Source organism: Acanthochromis polyacanthus, chromosome 9 (genome assembly GCF_021347895.1).
Source record: "Acanthochromis polyacanthus isolate Apoly-LR-REF ecotype Palm Island chromosome 9, KAUST_Apoly_ChrSc, whole genome shotgun sequence".
Taxonomy (NCBI): Eukaryota; Metazoa; Chordata; class Actinopteri; family Pomacentridae; genus Acanthochromis; species Acanthochromis polyacanthus.
Genome location: NC_067121.1, coordinates 2,350,345 through 2,372,399, shown reverse-complemented (window position 1 = coordinate 2,372,399; position 22,055 = coordinate 2,350,345). Strand labels below are relative to the sequence as shown.

At 43.8% G+C, this 22,055-nt stretch overlaps 1 protein-coding gene and 1 long non-coding RNA gene across 4 annotated transcripts in view; one reads left to right on the top strand and one right to left on the bottom strand.

Annotated features, from left to right (window-relative positions):
• The first annotated feature begins 951 nt into the window (after window positions 1–951).
• The window catches only part of slc4a2a (solute carrier family 4 member 2a), a 31,994-nt gene continuing 10,890 nt past the window's right edge, over window positions 952–22,055 (top strand). Inside the window, exons 1-13 of one of the 3 annotated variants that reach the window (XM_051953773.1) lie at window positions 952–1,042; window positions 3,101–3,158; window positions 3,519–3,657; window positions 4,980–5,163; window positions 5,239–5,366; window positions 8,995–9,134; window positions 13,745–13,925; window positions 16,527–16,662; window positions 18,740–18,887; window positions 18,977–19,073; window positions 19,386–19,570; window positions 20,085–20,304; window positions 21,751–21,954. In XM_051953773.1, coding sequence (XP_051809733.1) covers window positions 3,138–3,158; window positions 3,519–3,657; window positions 4,980–5,163; window positions 5,239–5,366; window positions 8,995–9,134; window positions 13,745–13,925; window positions 16,527–16,662; window positions 18,740–18,887; window positions 18,977–19,073; window positions 19,386–19,570; window positions 20,085–20,304; window positions 21,751–21,954 — 1,783 coding nt within the window. In that variant the 5' untranslated portion in view covers window positions 952–1,042; window positions 3,101–3,137. Of the gene's footprint in view, window positions 1,043–3,100; window positions 3,159–3,518; window positions 3,658–4,979; window positions 5,164–5,238; window positions 5,367–6,425; window positions 6,936–8,994; window positions 9,135–12,931; window positions 13,014–13,744; window positions 13,926–16,526; window positions 16,663–18,739; window positions 18,888–18,976; window positions 19,074–19,385; window positions 19,571–20,084; window positions 20,305–21,750; window positions 21,955–22,055 lie in introns of those variants that run through there. The other 2 variants (XM_051953774.1, XM_051953775.1) reach the window with 2 other exon arrangements.
• On the bottom strand, window positions 9,971–11,769 carry LOC127535605 (uncharacterized). Its single transcript, XR_007944484.1, has 4 exons — window positions 11,717–11,769; window positions 11,090–11,155; window positions 10,431–10,463; window positions 9,971–10,069 (listed from the first exon to the last, which is right to left on the bottom strand). It is a non-coding gene; the product is annotated as an uncharacterized LOC127535605 (long non-coding RNA).

Here is a 22,055-nt window from a genome sequence, read left to right as displayed (position 1 = left end):
CTGTTCAACGTTGCTGAGATAATTCTTTAAAAAGAAAAAGACAGCTAGTGAGAGGCAGCCTGATCCTGATGGACATCCTCCATCCACCCTGAGCTCCTCCTGACCAGGCATGAACTAACCGTGACGTCACCCGTTGGTTTCAACGCCGAGAAAATGAAGCCCGGATTTTGCTACTTCCTGGTCGCCGTTTTGGATTTTTTGGAGCCAGTGACGTAAAAAGCATCATCAAACAGACTGGACCGGAGAGCAACTAGGGGCAGGATTGGCTGAGGACTCTCTTATCCCGCCCACATTTTACCGTAGAGGCTTCTGTTGCTGTCTATCAAGTATAGCCACGCCCCCTGGCTCCGCCAACTTTAACGATTTATTTAAAATTCAGTATTGATTTATTTTAAGATCGGCCACCTGATCGCTCATTTTGACCATGAAAACTAACGGGAAAAAAATCCTGAGCTGTAGAACATCAGTCTATCACATTTTATTTTTTCCAAAAATGAATTGGGGTCTATGGAGAAAAAGCTTTTTGGAGCCAACCCTAGCGGACGGCGTGATATTGCAAGTTTTTGACACTTCTGGGTTGGCTTCAATTCTGGAGCCAGATGCTACGTCCATCTTTACATACAGTCTATGCTCCTGATGGACATCCTCCATCCACCCTGAGCTCCTCCTGATGGACGTCCTCCACTCTGAGGTTCTCCTGACGTTCCTCTAACTCGTTAAACTTTATTTTTCCATCACTATTTCCTGAAATGATTCTTTAGAGGCAGCGACCTGCTGAGGTTCACTGACCAATAAAAACTCTTCATCCATGATGTCAGAATGCTGTGACATCACCATGACATCACAGAGCTGGCAGTGTGTCTGCAGCCGAGTGCAGCCAGGAGGCGGGGCTAACCTTGACTGACAGCGTGGTTGCCGTGGCGACCTTCAGTTGGACTTTCTGCTCTCCTCCTTTCATCCCTCCTTCCTGCCCCTCTGTTGTCTGCTGTGCTTCGGTCTTTGCATTATAATTTCTCTCTTTCAGAGCTGCGAGGACGCCGAGGTAGGCTCCAACTCTCTTCCTGTCTCACACTCAGACTGAGCTGAACCCAGACCAGCTGAAAGTCCTTTGGGTTCTCCGCAGAACCTGCTCCTGTTTAGTCCTGTTGCTTTTACTGTGTCTCTTCCAGCTCTGGTTCTGCTCAGAAAGTGGAGAAATGTGGAGGCCGGTTTCAGGGATTCAACGCTTCGCCTTATTCAGTAAATCAATCAGAGGTCCTCTGATGTCCGGAGAATCGATCACTGAAGGAAGTCTGAAGTCAGAGAATTTAGGTTGCCTTTCTCACTTTACAGGTTTTTCTGTATTTTAAAATATCAGTAAAATGATAAACAGAGACAGAATTTTCACATTTTAATGTAAAATACAATCTATGAAATAAACCAGAGTTTTCTGTACAGTTCTGCAAAAAAACGTCATATTTAATAAGATCTAAAATCTGAATCTTTCCATTGGAAACTAAATATTTTACAGTCAAATGACACAATAAATCTCAGCTGTTACTGAAGCTTTCTGTGGTGTTGAGTCTGAGTGTTAGTTTCACATTATTTCAAAGTCATCTTATGGTTTTAATATTTAAACATCCTTCAGTGCACAAAGTAAAGAACACGTTATGGAAACCCAGACTAGAAACAACTCTAATTTCTATTTCATGAAATGACTTCTTCCTGGTTCGTACATTTTCGTGCCAGGATGTTCTCCCGGATGTTCTTGAGGAGATGCTAGAGGAGGTTCTCCTGGATGTTCAGCAGTTTTTTTACAGTGTAGATCAGCTGAAAGTAAACTTCTGGACTACAGAGCAGAACAGACCCCAGTTCTATCTGCAGGACCTCCAGAGAACCACGCTGCTGCTAGAACGTCAGAACGTGTTTAGAAATGACATCATACAGTCTCTGTGCTCCTATTGGTTATGTGAGGCTCACGTGTGAGGAAACGAGAAACGACTCAAGAACGTTAAAACAACATTTTATTTACAGGAAGTCAACAACAGAGAGCAAAGACTCCAAACACAAACATGGAACTACAAGCAGAAATGACCTAAAGTCCAACTACTGAAGGTCACTGAGGCCCCCTAGTGGAGAATCACACCAGCAGAAAACACAGAAGCAACCAACAGAAGGTAGGAGCAGGCAGGAGAGACCAACACGCTGATAGAGAACATGAGCTACAGAACCAGGAATTACTAGAACGATTCTATCAGAATAATCTAACGAATGAGTCAAAGTATCACAAACTGCTCTACCTGAAAATCAGCTGGAATTAAACCAGGAAATGACACGAACTATACCAACCAATCAGAGTACTGAGACAGCTGCAATAACCAGAGCTACAGTGTGGCTCTGGAGGAACGAAGCTGACAGGAGGGAAGTAGCTGGAGGTCTGGAGGTCTGGAGGTCTGGAGGTCTGGAGGTCTGGAGGTCTGGAGGTCTGGAGTCGGGGAGGGAGGTGGTCGATGTTTACAGGCTGTCTGGTGCACAAGGTGGAGAGGTCCAGAGGGTGACGGAGGTTAACGGTGGTGGTGGGGATCCAGACTGGAAAGAGCAGAAGGAGAACTATCCAGGACCAACAGGAACCAAGAGAGCTGGACGGAACAGAGCCTAGCTGGTGGTTGTTGACGGTCAACCTGTTCTAATGGTTGGAGAACGATGATTGTTCAACAGAGGGAACCTTAGTGTCTCCATCAGGTTCCACACATGAACTGGTGAAATCTGACAAAACTGAACCTAAAATGAACCTGAGAAGAGGTTTAATCTGCAGCTCCGAAAGCAGCCGACACGTTACTGAACCTGGAAGAACCTTCATCTGTAGAACGTCTCACATTCCACCAGCAGGGAACCCAGGAGGTCGTGTTCGATCTCTGATTAGTTACCAGATTACAATATGCCCAGACTTTAATGATGTTCTCCGCAGAAACCATCTACTGGATCCTTCAGGAATTATGGAACCGTTCTAAGGAACTCTGACACGTTTTTAACGAGAGGCAAACGGCTGTTTCTAGATTTCACATGAACTGAGTTTGGAAGCTGCAGATCCATGTCTGACCTTCTGTGTTTGGTTCTCCAGGTTCTGCTGCCTGAACTCCTGCTGAACATCAGGCCTCATGAGCCTCCACCAGAACTCGGTGGGTTCTCCTCACAGATCAATAATCTATCAGTGATGGTTTCCTCCTGGTACTGAGATGTTCCTTCAGTTGAGTGAATTTTAGTCCTTTCTGACATTTGAGCCATAAATAATAATTACTGAGTCAGTTTGGACTCTTTCATCATTTTGGAGAACTCTTTAAGGCTCTAGATGTTTGTTCATCATCTTAAAGAACTTCCTCAGCAGCTTCAACACATAAATGTTGTAGCTGAGTTCATCTAAAGTCTGTAAGGTTTAAAGCTCTTCAGGAGCAGACGTTCTCTGGTCTGAGGGTGTACTGCAGGTTCCTCCCTGTTCTCCATCAGTGTGACTTTAATTTGAATCAGGTTCTTCTCTGCAGGCTCCTCACTGCCTCAGTGATGAAGAAGATGAAGATCTCAACAAAGCGTTTGATGTTCCAGGTTTCCAGCAGATCCTTCATCCTGCAGCTCGCAACCCGCCGGAGAAACACCGGGTTCTGGATGAGCAGGACATCGAAGGTGAGATGTTCTCAGAAAATCCCAGTCAGTTCCTGAGGAGGTTCTTAGATGAGATGGGGGTCCAGGATGTTCTCCTTGAAGGCATGAAGGAAGTTTCAGGGATTACTAAGATGAGATGGTTCCTAACGTTCCTGCTGATGGTCTGTGGACAGCGTGAGGTCCATTCGAGGCATCCAGGAGATTCTGAGAACGTTCTTTCGGTCTTTGAATAAATTTTATGGATTCTTTGCTAATCGAGGCCAAGAAGGTCTCACAGGCAGGGGTGAAAATAAGCTGGTACGGTCCAGTACCGGCAAAAGATCCGGTGGTGGTACGCCGCCCGGCTGCTATCGACCGTTCACTCAGCAGTACTTGACTGCAATGTGTGTCTACTTTCCATAACACAGCGACTGCTATGGCCAGTAGCAGCCAATAGCAAATAGGTGCGCTTGATTTATTGCACTGGGACATTTTTCACAACTCGTCAATAGACGTCAACAAGCACCGCTTGTTCCGGGACGGGGCGAGCAGTAACTTACACCTGAAATTCCACACGCTCTTGTGATTGGCTGAAAAACTTTAAACTGGATTTACAGCGGTTCTCATGGACAGATGCATATTTTAAATAAAAACGGAGAGAAGCACTACAAAACAATCAGAAACATGTTTGTCAAAGTAATAATGCGAGGAAAATAACCTCTTTGATCAAAGGAAAAGACAGAAGAAGGGTTACCACAGAAAATCAGAAACTAACTACTACTATAACTACTTCAGGCCTCTGTGTAAATCTTCTAGGTGACGTGTTTTGATGTTTAGTTCCATTCTGAGTGTTTGCTCGTGACCTCATGTCTGTTCTTAGAGCCTGTATTCTGGATGTTTATCAGTGTTTCAATTAAAGCAAAAAGTGTTATTAATTCCTACCTATTCCACTGGCCTACAGTAAAATATTAATGTGTTTTTATTTGTTTGTGTTTTAACTTTGCTATTTTAAAATGCAGGAAGTTAGAGCGAGACGAGGGTTTTGGTAATAGTACCGGCAAGAATTTAGAACTACTTTCACCCCTGCTCACAGGTGTCAAGTCTTTCCTCTGCTTTGGTTCCAGAAGGTTCCACAGATCTTTACTGGGGTTCTATGGAAGACCTGGTGGATATTTAAGGAAAGTTCTAGTATCCCTGTAGGAACCACGTCTGTTCCGAGGAACAAAAACAGACCCTGAAATGAACCTATTCTTGTGTTCTCTAAAGCCGTTCTGGTGCTCATTATTTAGTGATTAGTAGATAAATGACCTCCACTTGTGGTTCCTCCTCAATATCTTCTGGTTCTCCTGGTTCTCCGGCTTCAGAGCACCGTCACTCCTCCCTCCACGTCCATCATCCTCTTTCCAAGCCGCTCGCCGACAGCAGGAGGAAAAGAACCAATGAGGGGAGGAGGGAGGACAGGCAAGGCTCCGCCTCCAACGCCGCATCCACCACAGAAGAAGACGAGGAGGAGGCGTTTGGTGACGGAGAGGAGGGCTGGACCTCCAGGTGAGTCACACCTGTCCTGGCTCACCTGTGTATTTGATTTGCTGGATTTGAACCTGTGACTCCTCCCCCTCACAGTGACACGCCCACCTTGTCATCCAGTCACGTCGGCCTCTCACCCGGTCACACCGGGACGATGGCTGTTGCCCCTGACGACGCAGATGAGGATGAGACTCTGGCGTCAGTCGACCTGGATGGCATCAAGAGTCAGTAGGCTGCTCAGAACCAGCAGAACCTTCATGTATCTGAGGGAACATCGAACTTTAACATATAAACCTCACAGCTCACTGACAGTCTGAAGGTTCTATATCTACAGAAGTGCAACTCTTTAAATGTTTCCATGATGTTTTACAGGCTGAATATCTCGACCAGGGGTGTCAAACTCATTTTAGTTCAGGTTCCACATTCAGCCCAATTTAATCTCAAGTAACCGCACCAGCAAAATCACAGCACAATAAGCTAAAAATCACCACAACTCCACATTTTTCCTTTGTTTTAGTGCAAAAAAGTACATTCTGAAAATGTTCACATTTAAAGTCAGACAGAAAACAACAAAAACAAGACAAAATGTGACAAAAATGAGAAAAACAACACAAAACACATCAAAAAGAGAGAAAAAATAAGACAATAAAAGTTACAAAGTGACAAAAACAAGACAGAAAACTACACAAATGACACTAACGAGACCAACAATGACAAAAACAAGAAACAAAATGACAAAATCGTCAACAAACACCACAAGCAAGACAAAAAAAAAGCAAAATGACACAAACTAGATACCATACAATGAATAAAGCAAAACACAAAATGACAAAAATAAGACAAAAAACACAAGTGAGACAAAAAGGAAACACAAACAACAAAAACATGAGAGGAAAGACAAAAGTCGGACAAAAAAACAAGACAAAATATTACATAAATGAGACACACAACGACAACAGAACAAAGAACAATCTAGTATTTTACTTTATGATCCAAACAACTTGTCATGATCTAGAAATGATTTTAAATTTATAGTTTTACTAATTTACAATCTGCAGTTAATGTCTTCTCTGTAATTTTTACACTGAGGGCCGGATTGGACCCTCTGGAGGACCACTTTTGGCCCACGGGCCTCATGTTGGACACCCCTGATCTAGAGAGAGAGAGAGAGAGAGAGTGTGTGTGTGTGTGTGTGTGTGTGTGTGTGTGTGTGTGTGTGTGTGTGTGTGTCTGTGTGTGTCTGTGTGTGTGTGTGTGTGTGTGTGTGTGTGTGTCTGTGTGTGTCTGTGTGCAGGTGTGCTGTGGGTCAGACAGGTAGAGTACAGGTGAATCAAAGTCAGGAATAAGTGAAGCTGTGATCCGTCCAGCTGCCTTATTTGCTGCTAACTGACTGTGTTAGCATGCTAACATGCTAAGCTAGCCTAGTGAACATGGTAAACGGTGGGGTAAGCCTCAGAGCAGCTAGCGGGCAGCAGGTTCTCCTGGAGATGAAAGCAGCAGCAGAGTTCTAGACGTCAGTCTGACCTTCGGGAGGAGCTTTCCCAGCATGCACCGGGACACTTGGCGTCCTGAAGGAATTCTGTCCCACATGAAAGAGTTTTCTGTCAACCATGTGACTGAAGCTGCTGCTGACCTGAACACAATGCTGCCGCCTCCCACTGCCTCTGTCTATTGTTTCTGTGGGGTTCTGGTCTGGTTCTGGTCCTGGTCCTGGTCTGGTTCTGGTCCTGGTCCTGGTCCTGGTCCTGGTCCTGGTTCTGGTCTGAGATGTTTGAGGCTGAAGGCTGATCTCAGTGAGTAGCTGCTGTTTCTTTGCAGACTTTTCACCTGCAGCTCACCTGGACAGATAGTTTGAACTCTGAGTTTTAGTTAAGGACACCCATGCTCAGAGTTAGGGGTAGTAGGGTTAGTGTTAGTAGGGTTAGTAGGGCTAGTAGGGTTAGTGTTAGTAGGGTTAGTAGGGTCAGTAGGGCTAGTAGGGTTAGTGTTAGTAGGGTTAGTAGGGTCAGTAGGGCTAGTAGGGTGAGTGTTAGTAGGGTTAGTAGGGTCAGTAGGGCTAGTAGGGTGAGGGTTAGTAGGGTCAGTAGGGTGAGTTTTGAGTTGAGTTGGTGTTTCTGGATTTCGGTGTGTATTTAATGAGATAAAAGCTCATCTGCAGATGTAATTGACAACATGGTTGTCTTCATGTCAGAGATCAGCTGAGAAGCTTCCTGATGATGTTTATTGTGCTCTGAAGACTTTGTGTTGATGAGGTTTCAGTTCTCCTGCAGCCACAGACTAGACCCACAGAACCTGTCAGCTGTTGCTCACATGTTCTCTTTCACACGTATGAAACCTGCAGTCCTAGAAACATGAAGGTAAGTTATATTTGGGAACATCACATGCAACTCCGCGAGAAGATTCCAGAAGTCAAAGAATGAGAAACAGCAGAAGAACATGTGAGCTGATTTTCTGGTTGTCTTATTTTGAAGAGCACTGAGCAGGAAGTGAGGCACTGCAGGAACATGTTAAAGAACATGTTGTTGGTCTATTGTGTCCTTCTCTGCAGTTGTGACACTGTTTGTGTTGATGCTGAAGCCAGAGCCTGGTGTTACCTGCAGCAGGTGGAGGTCAGCTGACTCACTGCTGGAAGGTGATTGGTTGTTTCCAGAAAAGAAGAAATGAAAAGAAAATCACATTTTACCTGAAACCTGAAGCTTCAGGAGGAAACACACACGTGTGTGTGTGTGTGTGTGTGTGTGTGTGTGTGTGTGTGTGTGTGTGTGTGTGTGTGTGTGTGTGTGTGTGTGTGTGTGTCTGTCTGTCTGTGTGTCTGTGTGTCTGTGTGTCTGTGTGTCTCTGATTGGATCAGTCTCTTGTGTTCTTGTTCTCCATTGGAGCCTGACATCCTGTTAAACAGCAGAAAGTTCCCGTGAGATCCTGACAGTTTGTTCATCTGTGAAGACGCTCACCTGGTCACAGGTAGCTCAGGTGAAGCTGCAGCTGATTCTGTTTATAGATAATCACGGTTTGTGTGTGTGTTTTTGTGGTTGTTTGTTTCTGAACTGATGTGTGGTCAATTTGTGTCTCTGCAGCTATTTCTGTTTAAGATGGTGTCAATTTGAAGTCAACTCCTAGTAAATGTTCAGGAAACATCCAGTAAACGTTCAGGAAATGTCCAGTAAACGTTCAGTAAACTTTCAGTAAATGTTCTGGAAACGTCCAGTAAACTTCCAGTAAACGTCCAGTAAATGTCCAGTAAATGGCCGCTAAATGTTCAGGAAACGTTTAGGAAACATCCAGTAAATGTTTGGTAAACGTTTGGTAAACGTCCATTAAACGTCCAGTAAACATCCAGTAGTTTGGTAAACGTTTGGTAAACTTTCGGTAAATGTTCAGTAAACATTCAGTAAATGTCCGGTAAATATTCAGGAAACGTTCAGTAAACATCCAGTAAACGTTCAGGAAACATTCAGTAAACGTTTAGGAAACGTTCAGTAAACGTTCAGGAAACGCCCAGTAAACGTCCAGTAAACATTCAGTAAATGTTTGGTAAACATTCGGTAAATGTTTAGGAAACATCCAGTAAACGTCCAGTAATGGTTTGGTAAACGTTTGGTAAACATTTTGTAAACATCCAGTAAATGTTCAGGAAACATCCAGTAAACGTTTGGTAAATGTTTGGTAAATGTTCAGCAAACATTCAGTGAACGTTTATACAATGTATAAATAATAGCCTCCATCAGGTTGATGTTTTTGGCAGCTTTTATTTTGTGAGGTTGATAAACTGAGCTGAATAAAGTGTGTTGTTGGGAGAAGACAGAAATTACTTCTACTCTGACCCCGCCCTCATGTGATGCCCCGCCCCCTCAGGTCACAGATTGGATGATATTCCTGCGGTTCGACGTCACCTGGTGAGGCGGAGCTCCAGAGGGCCGATTGTTCACATCACCAAAGATCAACTGAGCGGTTGGACGAACCAACACCTGCAGCCGGACCGAACACCTCACGAGGTCAGAGGGCGGAGCTACGGAGTCTGCTGTATTAACACATTAACACAGGCTCCACCCACATGCCACCTCATCACGCCATGTCAGTGTAGTGTTATGAAACTGACAGAAAACTAGATTAGGCTCATTTCATCTGACATCAATCAAATCTGAAAAAGTTCCCCAGAACCAGAACCATCTGCTTCTTCATCTCCAAAAATTTTATTAATGAATTTTATTATTAATGAGTTCTACCTTCATTCTGAGGATATTTCCAGAGTTCCATAGAGGTGGGTCCAGATTTACCCCATTTTAATGGACTTTTTCCATCATTTCTGAGCCTCAGAACTTCATCAGTCCAGCAGATAGAACCATGACATTTAGGAGGAGAAACACATCTGAGTTCTGGTAAAAACTGACTCCAGATCAGTTTAAATCCATCTAGGTCAGAATGACATTGAAATTGTCCAAAATGACATGAAAATGATCCATAATTCCTGAAAATGAGTCCAGAATGAAATGAAATTTTGTCGTAGCTGACTCAAAAATGATCCCAAAGACACAAAAAATGATCCAAAATACAAAAAAGATCCAAATTGACATAAAACATTTTGAAAATGACCAGAAAATTGTCCAAAATGTCAGAATCCACCGAAATTATTCAAAAAAAATTTCAGAACTCAGATGTGTTTCTCCTCCTAAATGTCATGGTTCTATCTGTTGGGCTGATGAAGTTCTGAGGCTCAGAAATGATGGAAAAAGTCCATTAAAAAGTGATAAATGTGGACCCACCTCTATGGACTTCAAGGACCTGGAATGTTCTAAGTGAGACTAAACTTAAAGACTGGAAGCAGGAAAGGAGAGCGTCCCCTGGAGAAAGTTCTAGAGTAGACCTACCGACACCTGGAGAAAGTTCTAGAGTAGACCTACCGACACCTGGAGAAATTTCTAGAGTAGACCTACTGACACCTGGAGAAAGTTCTAGAGTAGACCTACCAACACCTGGAGAAAGTTCTAGAGAAGACCTACCGACAGCTGGAGAAAGTTCTAGAGTAGACCTACCGACACCTGGAGAAAGTTCTAGAGCAGACCTATCAACAGCTGGAGAAAGTTCTAGAGTAGACCTACGACAACTGGAGAAAGTTGTAGAGTAGACCTATCAACAGCTGGAGAAAGTTCTAGAGTAGACCTACGACAACTGGAGAAAGTTGTAGAGTAGACCTACCGACAACTGGAGAAATTTCTAGAGTAGACCTACTGACACCAGGAGAAAGTTGTAGAGTAGACCTACGGACAACTGGAGAAAGTTCTAGAGTAGACCTACCGACACCTGGAGAAAGTTCTAGAGTAGACCTACCGACAACTGGAGAAAGTTGTAGAGTAGACCTACTGACAACTGGAGAAAGTTGTAGAGTAGACCTACCAACACCAGGAGAAAGTTCTAGAGTAGACCTACCGACAACTGGAGAAAGTTGTAGAGTAGACCTAACGACAACTGGAGAAAGTTCTAGAGTAGACCTACTGACACCTGGAGAAAGTTCTAGAGTAGACCTACCAACAACTGGAGAAAGTTGTAGAGTAGACCTACCGACAACTGGAGAAAGTTGTAGAGTAGACCTAACGACAACTGGAGAAAGTTCTAGAGTAGACCTAACGACAACCGGAGAAAGTTGTAGAGTAGACCTACCGACAGCTGGAGAAAGTTCTAGAGTAGATCTACCAACACCTGGAGAAAGTTCTAGAGAAGACCTACCGACAGCTGGAGAAAGTTCTAGAGTAGACCTACAGACAACTGGAGAAAGTTGTAGAGTAGACCTATCAACAGCTGGAGAAAGTTCTAGAGTAGACCTACGACAACTGGAGAAAGTTGTAGAGTAGACCTACCGACAACTGGAGAAATTTCTAGAGTAGACCTACTGACACCAGGAGAAAGTTGTAGAGTAGACCTACGGACAACTGGAGAAAGTTCTAGAGTAGACCTACCGACACCTGGAGAAAGTTCTAGAGTAGACCTACCGACAACTGGAGAAAGTTGTAGAGTAGACCTACTGACAACTGGAGAAAGTTGTAGAGTAGACCTACCAACACCAGGAGAAAGTTCTAGAGTAGACCTACCGACAACTGGAGAAAGTTGTAGAGTAGACCTAACGACAACCGGAGAAAGTTGTAGAGTAGACCTACTGACACCTGGAGAAAGTTCTAGAGTAGACCTACCAACAACTGGAGAAAGTTGTAGAGTAGACCTACCGACAACTGGAGAAAGTTGTAGAGTAGACCTAACGACAACTGGAGAAAGTAGTAGAGTAGACCTACTGACAACTGGAGAAAGTTGTAGAGTAGACCTACCGACACCAGGAGAAAGTTGTAGAGTAGACCTACCGACACCAGGAGAAAGTTCTAGAGTAGACCTACCGACAGCTGGAGAAAGTTCTAGAGTAGACCTACCGACAACTGGAGAAAGTAGTAGAGTAGACCTACTGACAACTGGAGAAAGTTGTAGAGTAGACCTACCGACAACTGGAGAAATTTCTAGAGTAGACCTACTGACACCTGGAGAAAGTTCTAGAGTAGACCTACGGACAACTGGAGAAAGTTGTAGAGTAGACCTACCGACAGCTGGAGAAAGTTCTAGAGTAGACCTACCGACAACTGGAGAAAGTAGTAGAGTAGACCTACTGACAACTGGAGAAAGTTGTAGAGTAGACCTAGCAACACCAGGAGAAAGTTCTAGAGTAGACCTACCGACAACTGGAGAAAGTTGTAGAGTAGACCTAACGACAACTGGAGAAAGTTCTCGAGTAGACCTAACGACAACCGGAGAAAGTTGTAGAGTAGACCTACTGACACCTGGAGAAAGTTCTAGAGTAGACCTACTGACAACTGGAGAAAGTTGTAGAGTAGACCTACCGACACCAGGAGAAAGTTCTAGAGTAGACCTAACGACAACGGGAGAAAGTTCTAGAGTAGACCTACCAACAGCTGGAGAAAGTTGTGGAGTAGACCTACCGACAGCTGGAGAAAGTTCTAGAGTAGACCTACCGACAACTGGAGAAAATTCTAGTTTTCCTACCGGTAACTGTCCAGTTGTTTGTAGGTCTACTGTAGAACTTTCTCTAGGGGACATTCTCCTCTATGAACTTCAAGGACCTGGAATTCTGGAAGTATTCCCAGGATGAAGGTAGAACTCTGATCATTGATAAAGTTCCTGGAGGTTGGTCGGTGTTTGGTCAGAACTATTAGATGATGTAAGAAGAAACCAGGATAATCTAGAAATAGGACTCACTTTGAGGGAAAATGTTCCTTTCATATCCTGTGAAATACAGAAACGACATAAACGTTCTTGTGTTTTCTCTAACAGTTTAATCTCATTAATTAACTGGTCTGTTTGAGAATCTGTAGGTTGCAGAGTTCAGTTGTAGTTCTGTTGGTTTGTTCTGTTTCTGTCCTCAGACGGTGAACATTATTATTATCAGGGTTTGGATTCAGGAAACAGAAACTCAGAGTTTACATTTGATCAGCGTTAAAATAAGACTCAGAACATAGTTTACTACTGCTAAAGCTGCACCTGAGAACACATGGAGAACATTGAAGAACACCTGGAGAACACTTGGAGAATACCTGGATGTACAGAAACATACTTCATAAATTAGGGTCGACTGAGTTCTTCAGCTTCAGTGGTTCTCTTTTAAAAAACAACTTAATTGTCCAAACAGACGAAAGACGAGCTGCAGGTTAATCCAGGTGGGATTGGACAGGTGAGTGCGTGAAGGCTCAGGTAATTAGAGAGAGACAGGCGGAGTCAGGTAGGAGGAGTCAGAGCAGGTAAAGTACAGGTGGGCTTCTGTCTGGGCTCAGTCTGCTCTGGTTTCCAGGATGATCGGTTTGGGCCTGAAGAATCGACAGGTAGATTTATTACAGATTCACTCACCTGAGTTAGTCTCTGCTCTGATTTTCCTCATTTAGCCTCTTTCTGACTGAACTCCTTTATCCTGGTTTAGTCTGGTCTATCCTGGTTTATCGTGGTTTATCCTGGTCTATCCTAGTGTAGTCTGGTTTATCCTGGTCTATCCTGGTTTTGTCTGGTATATCCTGGTTTATCCTGGTTTAGTATGGTCTATCCTGGTTTAGTCTGTTTTATCCTGGTCTCTCCTGGTTTAGTCTGGTTTATCCTGGTTTGTCCTGGTCTATCCTGGTTTAGTCTGGTCTCTCCTGGTTTAGTCTGGTTTATCCTGGTTTGTCCTCCTCTTTCCTGGTTTAGTCTGGTCTCTCCTGGTTTAGTCTGGTTTATCCTGGTTTGTCCTCCTCTTTCCTGGTCTATCCTGATTTATCCTGGTCTATCCTGGTTTATTCTGGTATATCCTGATTAGTCTGGTCTATCATGGTTTAACCTGGTCTAACTTTAGCCTGGTCTTCTCTGCTGTGACCTGCTATGTAGCTCCTCTGGTCTGGAGGTCTTTTCTTCTGATACTTGGAGCTCCTTGGTGATCCTGAAAGCATCAGGTTGTCTCACCAAGAGGTCCATTTAATATCTGCTGTAGCTTTCGGTACCTGGCCTTCATCAGCAGCTGGGAGGTGGATCAGCTTTCAGACGTCCTGATGGTTCCATACTGATAGTTCCGACTTTTTCTGGTCAGGTGTTTGTGGAGCTGAATGAGCTGGTGATCGACCGGAACCAGGAGCTGCAGTGGAGGGAGACGGCCCGCTGGATCAAGTTTGAGGAGGAGGTGGACGAGGAGACGGAGCGCTGGGGACGGCCTCACATCGCATCGCTGTCCTTCCGCTCATTGCTGGAGCTCCGTAAAACCATCTCCCACGGTGAGGGTCCAACCCAAAACCATAGATCCACCACAGATTCACCACCATAGATCCGCCACCATAGATCTACCACAGATCCACCACAGATCCACCACCATAGATCCACCATCATAGATCTACCACCATAGATCCACCACAGATCTACAACAGATCCACCACAGATCCACCACAGATCCACCATGTGTTTTCTATCGATCTAATCTAATAATTTCATATATTAATATCCTTCAGTGTTCTCTTTAAATGAAGGCTTACAGGTGTAGTTATGTAAATGTATGTACTCTGCATACTAATAGCAGGAATTTTACACCCAGCTGCCTGAATATTATTGTTTAATACAGTTTATTTACTGTCTACATTCTTTCCTGTGATTGGACCTTTCCTTCATGATGATGGTAATGATGTCATTACTGAGGATGATGATGACATTATTGTGAAAATGATGTCACCTTAGGGATGATGTCACTGCCATGGCTGAAATCCAGGATGTTTATGTTCTCCACCTGATATATCTGTCCTCCTCCACCTGAGGGCCGATCTCACCTGGTCCTGACAGAGTCAAAGGACCTTCTATCCATCTGGTCCTGACAGTTAAAGGACCTTCTATCCACCTGGTCCTGACAGAGTCAAAGGACCTTCTATCCACCTGGTCCTGACAGTTAAAGGACCTTCTATCCACCTGGTCCTGACAGTTAAAGGACCTTCTATCCACCTGGTCCTGACAGAGTCAAAGGACCTTCTATCCACCTGGTCCTGACAGAGTCAAAGGACCTTCTATCCATCTGGTCCTGACAGTTAAAGGACCTTCTATCCACCTGGTCCTGACAGAGTCAAAGGACCTTCTATCCACCTGGTCCTGACAGAGTCAAAGGACCTTCTATCCATCTGGTCCTGACAGTTAAAGGACCTTCTATCCACCTGGTCCTGACAGAGTCAAAGGACCTTCTATCCACCTGGTCCTGACAGAACTAAAGGACCTTCTATCCACCTGGTCCTGACAGAGTCAAAGGACCTTCTATCCATCTGGTCCTGACAGTTAAAGGACCTTCTATCCACCTGGTCCTGACAGAGTCAAAGGACCTTCTATCCACCTGGTCCTGACAGAACTAAAGGACCTTCTATCCACCTGGTCCTGACAGAGTTAAAGGACCTGCTATCCACCTGGTCCTGACAGAGTCAAAGGACCTTCTATCCATCTGGTCCTGACAGTTAAAGGACCTTCTATCCACCTGGTCCTGACAGAGTCAAAGGACCTTCTATCCATCTGGTCCTGACAGAGTCAAAGGACCTTCTATCCATCTGGTCCTGACAGAGTCAAAGGACCTTCTATCTATCTGGTCCTGACAGTTAAAGGACCTTCTATCCACCTGGTCCTGACAGAATTAAAGGACCTTCTATCCACCTGGTCCTGACAGAGTAAAAGGACCTTCTATCCATCTGGTCCTGACAGTTAAAGGACCTTCTATCCACCTGGTCCTGACAGAGTCAAAGGACCTTCTATCCACCTGGTCCTGACAGAGTCAAAGGACCTTCTATCCATCTGGTCCTGACAGAGTCAAAGGACCTTCTATCCACCTGGTCCTGACAGAGTCAAAGGACCTTCTATCCACCTGGTCCTGACAGAGTCAAAGGACCTTCTATCCATCTGGTCCTGACAGAGTCAAAGGACCTTCTATCCATCTGGTCCTGACAGAGTCAAAGGACCTTCTATCCACCTGGTCCTGACAGAGTCAAAGGACCTTCTATCCATCTGGTCCTGACAGTTAAAGGACCTTCTATCCACCTGGTCCTGACAGAGTCAAAGGACCTTCTATCCACCTGGTCCTGACAGAACTAAAGGACCTTCTATCCACCTGGTCCTGACAGAGTTAAAGGACCTGCTATCCACCTGGTCCTGACAGAGTCAAAGGACCTTCTATCCATCTGGTCCTGACAGTTAAAGGACCTTCTATCCACCTGGTCCTGACAGAGTCAAAGGACCTTCTATCCACCTGGTCCTGACAGAACTAAAGGACCTTCTATCCACCTGGTCCTGACAGAGTCAAAGGACCTTCTATCCATCTGGTCCTGACAGTTAAAGGACCTTCTATCCACCTGGTCCTGACAGAGTCAAAGGACCTTCTATCCACCTGGTCCTGACAGAGTCAAAGGACCTTCTATCTATCTGGTCCTGACAGTTAAAGGACCTTCTATCCACCTGGTCCTGACAGAATTAAAGGACCTTCTATCCACCTGGTCCTGACAGAGTAAAAGGACCTTCTATCCATCTGGTCCTGACAGTTAAAGGACCTTCTATCCACCTGGTCCTGACAGAGTCAAAGGACCTTCTATCCACCTGGTCCTGACAGAATTAAAGGACCTTCTATCCACCTGGTCCTGACAGTTAGAGGACCTTCTATCCACCTGGTCCTGACAGAGTTAAAGGACCTTCTATCCACCTGGTCCTGACAGAGTTAAAGGACCTTCTATCCAGCTGAAGCTCACAGGAACCTCTGGATGTGATGGTTTCTCTCTATGGTGCCTTCAGAATGATGTGTTTCGAATGGCGCTGTGTAAATAAAGTTGAGCTGTGGTGCTGATGGGGTGTTGCCGTGGTTACAGGTGCCGTGCTGCTGGACTTGAAGCAGAGGACTCTACCAGGCATCGCTCAGCAGGTGGTGGAGCAGATGGTGATCTCCGACCAGATCAGAGCTGCAGACCGAGCCAACGTGCTGAGAGCGCTGCTGCTGCGACACAGGTTCACTCATAATCAATAATCAATCAACCCTCACACAATAATCAATAAACCCTCACCCACAATCAATAATCAATCAACCATCACCCATAATCAATAATCAATCAAGCCCTCTCCTAGTGTCAATAATCGATCAGATCCCCCTAAATCAGTTTTTCCTGATATCTGATGACCAGTATTGATTTGAATCTAGTGTTTCTGTGAATATTGATTAGATGTTTAATGTTTTTCTGTGTTTAAATCTGATCAGTGATCTACAGATCTATAATCTACAGATCTGTAATATATATATATATATATATATAATCTACAGATCTATAAATAACAGCTATAATCTACAGATCTGTAATATACAGATCTATAAATAACAGATCTATAATCTACAGATCTGTAATCTACAGATCTATAAATAACAGATCTATAATCTACGGATCTATAAATAACAGATCTATAATCTGCAGATCTATAAATAACAGATCTATAATCTACAGATCTGTAATCTACAGATCTATAAATAACAGATCTATAATCTATGGATCTATAAATAACAGATCTATAATCTACAGATCAGTGATCTACAGATCTATAATCTACAGATCTATAAATAACAGATCTGTAATCTACAGGTCTATAAATAACATATCTATAATGTACAGATCTATAAATAACAGATCTATAATCTACAGATCATTGATCTACAGATCTATGATCTACAGATCTGTAATCTACATATCTATAAATAACAGATCTATAATCTACAGATCTATAATCTACAGATCTATAAATAACAGATCTGTAATGTAGAGATCTATAAATAACAGATCTATAATCTACAGATCATTGATCTACAGATCTATAATCTACAGATCATTGATCTACAGATCTATAATCTACAGATCTATAAATAACCGATCTATAATCTACAGATCTATAAATAACATATCTATAATCTACAGATCATTGATCTACAGATCTATGATCTACAGATCTGTAATCTACATATCTATAAATAACAGATCTATAATCTACGGATCTATAAATAACAGATCTATAATCTGCAGATCTATAATCAACAGATCTATAAATAACCGATCTATAATCTACAGATCTATAAATAACAGATCTATAATCTACAGATCATTGATCTACAGATCTATGATCTACAGATCTGTAATCTACATATCTATAAATAACAGATCTGTAATCTACAGATCTATAATCTACAGATCTATAAATAACAGATCTGTAATGTAGAGATCTATAAATAACAGATCTATAATCTACAGATCATTGATCTACAGATCTATAATCTACAGATCATTGATCTACAGATCTATAATCTACAGATCTATAAATAACCGATCTATAATCTACAGATCTATAAATAACATATCTATAATCTACAGATCATTGATCTACAGATCTATGATCTACAGATCTGTCATCTACATATCTATAAATAACAGATCTATAATCTACGGATCTATAAATAACAGATCTATAATCTGCAGATCTATAATCTACAGATCTATAAATAACCGATCTATAATCTACAGATCTATAAATAACAGATCTATAATCTACAGATCATTGATCTACAGATCTATGATCTACAGATCTGTAATCTACATATCTATAAATAACAGATCTATAATCTACAGATCTATAATCTACAGATCTATAAATAACAGATCTGTAATGTACAGATCTATAAATAACAGATCTATAATCTACAGATCATTGATCTACAGATCTATAATCTACAGATCTATAATCTACAGATCTATAAATAACCGATCTATAATATACAGATCTATAAATAACAGATCTATAATTTACAGATCAGTGAACTACAGATTTGTAATCTACAGATCTATAAATAACATATCTATGATTTACAGATCTATTAACCATGGAGACATCAGGACAGGTTCCGGCTGTAGAACCAGTTCAGAACCTTGTTTGGCTGCGTTCCTCCTGGTTCTGTTCTGGAGAACCGGAGCTCTGTTGGTTTCTGTTCCTGAAGAACCTTTTCTTTATTCCAGCTGTTCCATGACCAGGTTCCTTCTTGTGTTCTCAGCCACCCCAGCGATGAGAAGGACCACAGTTCCTTCAGCAGGAACATCTCTGCAGCCAACATGGCCGCCCTGATGGACAGACACAACGGCCAATCAGAGTCCTGCAGCTACTCAGCCAATCACAGAGAGGCTGATGGAGACAAGGGCAAAGTAAGAATGAACAGGTGGAGCTCCTCATCCAGCCAGGTGAGGCTGTACAGGTAGTCCAGGTAGACCTTCTGACTGTGCTCTGTGTGCAGATAGATCCTCCACCGTTCTACCACTCCAGATCCAAACATGAAGTGAAGCTGATGGAGAAGATTCCAGAGAGAGCCGAGGCCACCGTGGTTCTCGTAGGTATGCAGCAGCTCACCTGTCAGGTGTCTTCTTCACAGCGCTGTCACTGAAGAACTATTTCTAGTTCCACAAAGAACCTTTCAGCAAGAGGTTCTTGTTACCTGTCCAGGTGAACCTTCACCCTCAGTCAGTTGGGATAGACTCCACCCCCTATGACCCTGATGAGGACAAAGTGGTGTAGATAATAAATGTTTAAGAACATCTCAGTGATGGATAGTTAGCTGTGGAACATGGAGATCAGATGTTCTGCTCAGACCTTCTCCACCTACTCCAGCGTTCCAGGGTTCAGTGTTCCTTCTCCTGTGTCTGCAGGCAGCGTGGACTTCCTGGACCAGCCCTCCATGGCGTTTGTTCGGCTGCAGGAGGCGGTTCTGCTGGAATCCGTCTTGGAGGTTCCCATCCCTGTGAGGTTCCTGTTCCTCCTGTTGGGTCCGCCCACCGCCAACATGGACTACCACCAGATCGGACGTTCTATCTCCACGCTCATGTCAGACAAGGTAGGACGTCTGCTGTCTGGTTCCTCTGTTCCTTCAGAATGTTCTATAGCTGCTGTCTGGTTTGTGTAAAAGGTCTAGAAGCTGAACTTTGGGTGGTGTTTAGACGTGAATGAAGTCTTTTTAGATATTTTGTTTTCAGTTTCTAGTCGATGGTGGGAACTCAGTGGCCCATAGATCCACAATAAACACAATAAGTGTTCATGTTCTTTCATTCGGTTCCTCTGTTCCTTCAGAGCTTCACATAGCTGCTGTTTGTGCTTGTAAAATGTCTCAAAACTTGTCTGGAGGAAGTAGAAAATGTTCTGGCTCATTTTGGACATGTTTGTGATGGAGGTGCAGTTTGCAGATGGAACAGTGTTCAGGTTCTGGTTCTTCTGTTCCTTCAGCAGCAGTAGTGTTTTTAAACGATGAAGCATTTAAACAGATGACTTCAGAGCCTAGAACACAGATAGAACCAGTAAATGTTCAGGATCTGGGCTCTCTGTTGATGGGATCCTGATGTTCTGTCCTTCAGCTCTTCCATGAGGCGGCCTACGAAGCCGACGACCGCCACGACCTGCTCACCGCCATCAACCGCTTCCTGGACTGCAGCGTGGTGCTGCCGCCGTCTGAGGTGGGTGGAGACCAGCTGCTGCACTCAGTGGCTCAGTTCCAGAGAGAAATCCTGAGGAAGAGGGAGGAGGAGCAGAGCGGCAAGCTGCAGGAGAAGAAGAGCAGCGCTCAGCAGGATCCAGGTGAGTCCTCAGGTAGCAGCAGAACGTAGAAACAGTCAGATCCATAAATGTCTGGACACTGACAGGTTTCATCATCTGGGCTCTGAACTCCACCACACTGGATCTACGTGGAACAATCCAGATGTTCTCTAAGTTCAGACTTCCTGGTGATGTTCTACCAGACCTCTACTGCTGCTGTCTGCACTTCCTGCTGCTGTTGGGGTATTTTCCCCTCAGTTCTGTCTTCAACTATCAGCTGAACTGGAGTCAGTTCAGGTGACTGGCTCGGCCTCTGCAGAACATTTTACTTCTGTGGTTTCTTACACACCCACACCATGATACTACCTCCACCATGCTTCACTGATGAGGAGGCCATGATACTACCTCCACCATGCTTCACTGATGAGGAGGCCATGATACTACCTCCACCATGCTTCACTGATGAGCTGGTATCTTTGGATCTTGAACAGTTCCTTCCCTCCTCCAGACTCTTCTCTTCCCATCATTCTGGTCCATGTAGATCTTTGTCTCATGTGTCCACAGGATGTTCTGGACCTGTTCAGGCTCTTTCAGATGTTTTTTTTTTGTAAACTCCTGTTTTTGAGGCTCACCAGTGGTTTCCACCTTGTGATGAACCCTCTGGATTCCCTCTGGTGAAGTCTTATCTGCATTGTTGACTTGTACCTCCTGGAAAGTCTTCTGGATCTGGCCAGCTGTTGTAAAGGGTTCTTCTTTGACCAGAGAAAGGATTCTTCTGTCTTCCACCACACTGGTTTTCATGATCATCTGGATCTTTTGGTGTTGTTGAGCTCACCAGATGGTTCTTTCTTTATAAGAATGAACCAAACAGTCGATTTGTCCTCACGTGATGTTCTGTTTGTTTGGATCTTCCAGTCTAATCAGGGCTTCCTTCACTGATAGTGATGCTCTTTGGACTTCATATGCAGAGTTGACCTCATCAGATTCCAAACTTGAAATGAACTCTAGACCTTGTAGATGAAATAATGAGGGAGTAACTCACACCTGTCCTTGGATCAGCTGAGCAGACAACTGTCCAATGACTTGTGGTCCTTCTAAAGGTGGAGAACATCTAGAATGTGTTGTAGCTACTCCACCGGTCACCTGGTGAGGATGTAAATACTCAGATTAAAGCTGAAAGTCTGAACTTAGACACACAACTTAGACGTGTCATTTTGGACACTTTTTAAATCATGTTGGATTTTTTTTTTCATTTTAGAAGCTTTTTGAGTCAGTTTGGGTCAGTTTTTAGCCTTTTTGGATAAATCTTCAGTAGTTTTTATCTTTGTCATTTTGAACACGTTTCTGTCAGAGGTGGAGAATTTAAAGTTAGAATGACTGGTCTGACTGCTATGTGGATGTGTGTAACTCACTGAATATCCAACATTTTAAACTCTGAATACATTTAAAACATGGACTCTGAGACTTTAAAGAGTTCTTCTCCTCCAGATCCTCTCTCTCCTTCCAAACCGGCCGACGAGCCTCTGAGGCGTTCGGGTCGTCTGTTCGGAGGTCTGATCAGGGACGTGATGCGACGCTACCCTCAGTACCTCAGCGACATCCGGGACGCCCTCAACCCTCAGTGCATGGCCGCCATCATCTTCATCTACTTCGCCGCGCTGTCGCCAGCCATCACCTTCGGGGGACTGCTGGGTGAGTCAGAGCAGGACAGGGAGCAGCCAGGAGGAGGCGCTAGTCGTATGCAGATGGTCAGATGTTAACCCGTGTGCTGCAGTGATGAATGCTGTGTCTGG